A 1,945-nucleotide genomic window follows, 5' to 3' on the forward strand; every position below is an offset into this window, starting at 1 on the left:
GAGTTTTAAACCCGCCTTATTTTAAAAATATCTCCAACCGAGCTGGGGTGGGGGGAGGGAAACTCCGCTTTTCCCCGCTCGCCCGGGAGCGCGGACGCGTCTCTGCCCTGCAGCGGGGAGAGGCAGCGGTGGGTTTTGCTTTCTTTCTGCTTCTGTTTGTGTTATTTATTGCACTTGGGYGTGGGGGAAGAGGGCCGCGGCGCGGGGAGCGTCTGGTCCCCCGGCCCGTTTGCGTGCGCCGGGAGAGGCGGTTGGACCCCACACGGTTTCTGATTTGACCCAGGTTCGGTTTCTTCTCTTTGAAACGGAAAATCAAACAAACAAATACCAACAGAAAAGGCCCAGATTCCCTCCGCCTTCAGGCTGTGAAAATGTGACTCTCGTACATAAAGTATTCATGTTTTCCACTGCGTGGCTCCCGCTGCCTGTCTGCGCTGGGGGGCAGGGAGGGAGCTGGGGGGGGGGAAGCCTTCCCCAGCGCCGACCGGCCCAAGGGCCGGGGCCCGGACGCCTGGGTCCTTCCTTGGGCGTTCCCACGGTGGGGGGGGACTTCCCCGCCGTGCAGCAGTGGAGCAGCGGTGAGGGGGCCGGGGGGGGGGAGTGCGGGGGGGAGCCGGACGCCGTGGCCCCCGGCACCGGGCTGACCCGCCACCGCCGCCGGGGGGGTCCCAGGCATCGTGCACAGCACCGGGGAGCGCTGGCTTCGCCGTCAGCGCCTTGAAGAGCTTCGGCGTGGAGGAGCGCGTCTGCAAGGAGGCCCAGCACCTGCGCCAGACCCGAGGTGCGCCCGGCCGCCCCGCAGCCGCCCCACAGCCGCCCCATGGCCCTGACACCGCTGCTTCCCCCCTCCGCCCCCGGGGGAGCCCTTCGACCCCACGTTCCTGTTGAGCTGCGCCGGCTCCAACATCATCTGCTCGCTGGTGTTCGGGGAGCGCTTCGAGTACTCGGACCGGCGCTTCCTCGCCCTCATCAACGCCAACTGGAAGCTCATGAGCTCCACCTGGGGGCAGGTGAGGGGCCGGGCCCCCTCCCGGACGCCTGGGCCCCCTCCCGGACACCTGGGCCCGGCAGCCCCTCTCCTCCCCGCTCACCTCCTTTGCCTCTCCCCAGCTGCTCTTCATCTTCCCCAACATCACGCGCTTCGTGCCCGGGCCGCACCGGCGCATCCACAGCAGCTACCTGCAGCTGGCTGAGTTCGTGGGCGAGCGGGTGCAGAGGAACGGGGAGACGCTGGACCCCGACCACCGCCGCGACTTCATCGACTGCTTCCTGCTGAAGATGCAGCAGGGGCCGGGCGCCGCGGCAGGGTTTCGCCGTGGCAGGGTTTGCACCGCGGCAGGGTTTGCAGTGGGGCAGGGTTTCGCTGCGGCAGGGTTTGCAGTGGGGCAGGGTTTGCAGTGGGGCAGGGTTTGCACCGCAGCGGGATTTGCAGCGGGGCGCAGGCGCTCACCGCCCGCCCTCGGCAGGAGAAGGACAAGCCCGGCACGCACTTCACCGAGGACACGCTCTCCAAGACGACCGTCAACCTGTTCTTCGCGGGCACGGAGACCGTCAGCTCCACCCTGAGATACGGGCTCCGCACCCTGCTCCGGCACCCCGAGGTGGGAGGTAGCGGGGGGACGCGGGGGGTTGGAGGGGATGACGTGGGGGGCGGCGCTGACCTGCCGCCCCCTCCCCAGCCCGGCTCCACGAGGAGATCGACCGGGAGATCGGCCGCCACCGCGGCCCCTGCGTGGAGGACCGCGGCCGCATGCCCCACACCGACGCCGTCATCCACGAGTTCCTGCGCTTCGCCGACATCGTGCCCATGGGGGTGCCCCACACGGCCACGCGGGACGTCCAGCTCCGCAGCTACACCATCCCCAAGGTACCGCGGTGGGCGGCAGGCGGCATCCCCGGGGCACTGCCGTGGGGCGCAACATCCCCTGGCACTGCACAGCATCCC

At 69.0% G+C, this 1,945-nt stretch overlaps 1 protein-coding gene across 1 annotated transcript in view; it reads left to right on the top strand.

The window, feature by feature from the left end:
* Window positions 1-1,867, top strand: part of CYP2F1 (cytochrome P450 family 2 subfamily F member 1) — a gene marked incomplete at its 3' end in the record, with an annotated part of 3,263 nt that extends 1,396 nt beyond the window's left edge. Inside the window, exons 3-6 of the mRNA XM_085323282.1 lie at window positions 864-1,010; window positions 1,111-1,296; window positions 1,467-1,608; window positions 1,680-1,867. Of these exons, the coding sequence (XP_085179408.1) occupies window positions 864-1,010; window positions 1,111-1,296; window positions 1,467-1,608; window positions 1,680-1,867 (663 nt within the window). The remainder of the gene's footprint in view (window positions 1-863; window positions 1,011-1,110; window positions 1,297-1,466; window positions 1,609-1,679) is intronic.
* Window positions 1,868-1,945: the final 78 nt, after the last annotated feature.

Source organism: Rhea americana, unplaced genomic scaffold, assembly GCF_003343005.1.
Source record: "Rhea americana isolate MKP2758 unplaced genomic scaffold, rheAme1 scaffold_833, whole genome shotgun sequence".
Taxonomy (NCBI): domain Eukaryota; kingdom Metazoa; phylum Chordata; class Aves; order Rheiformes; family Rheidae; genus Rhea; species Rhea americana.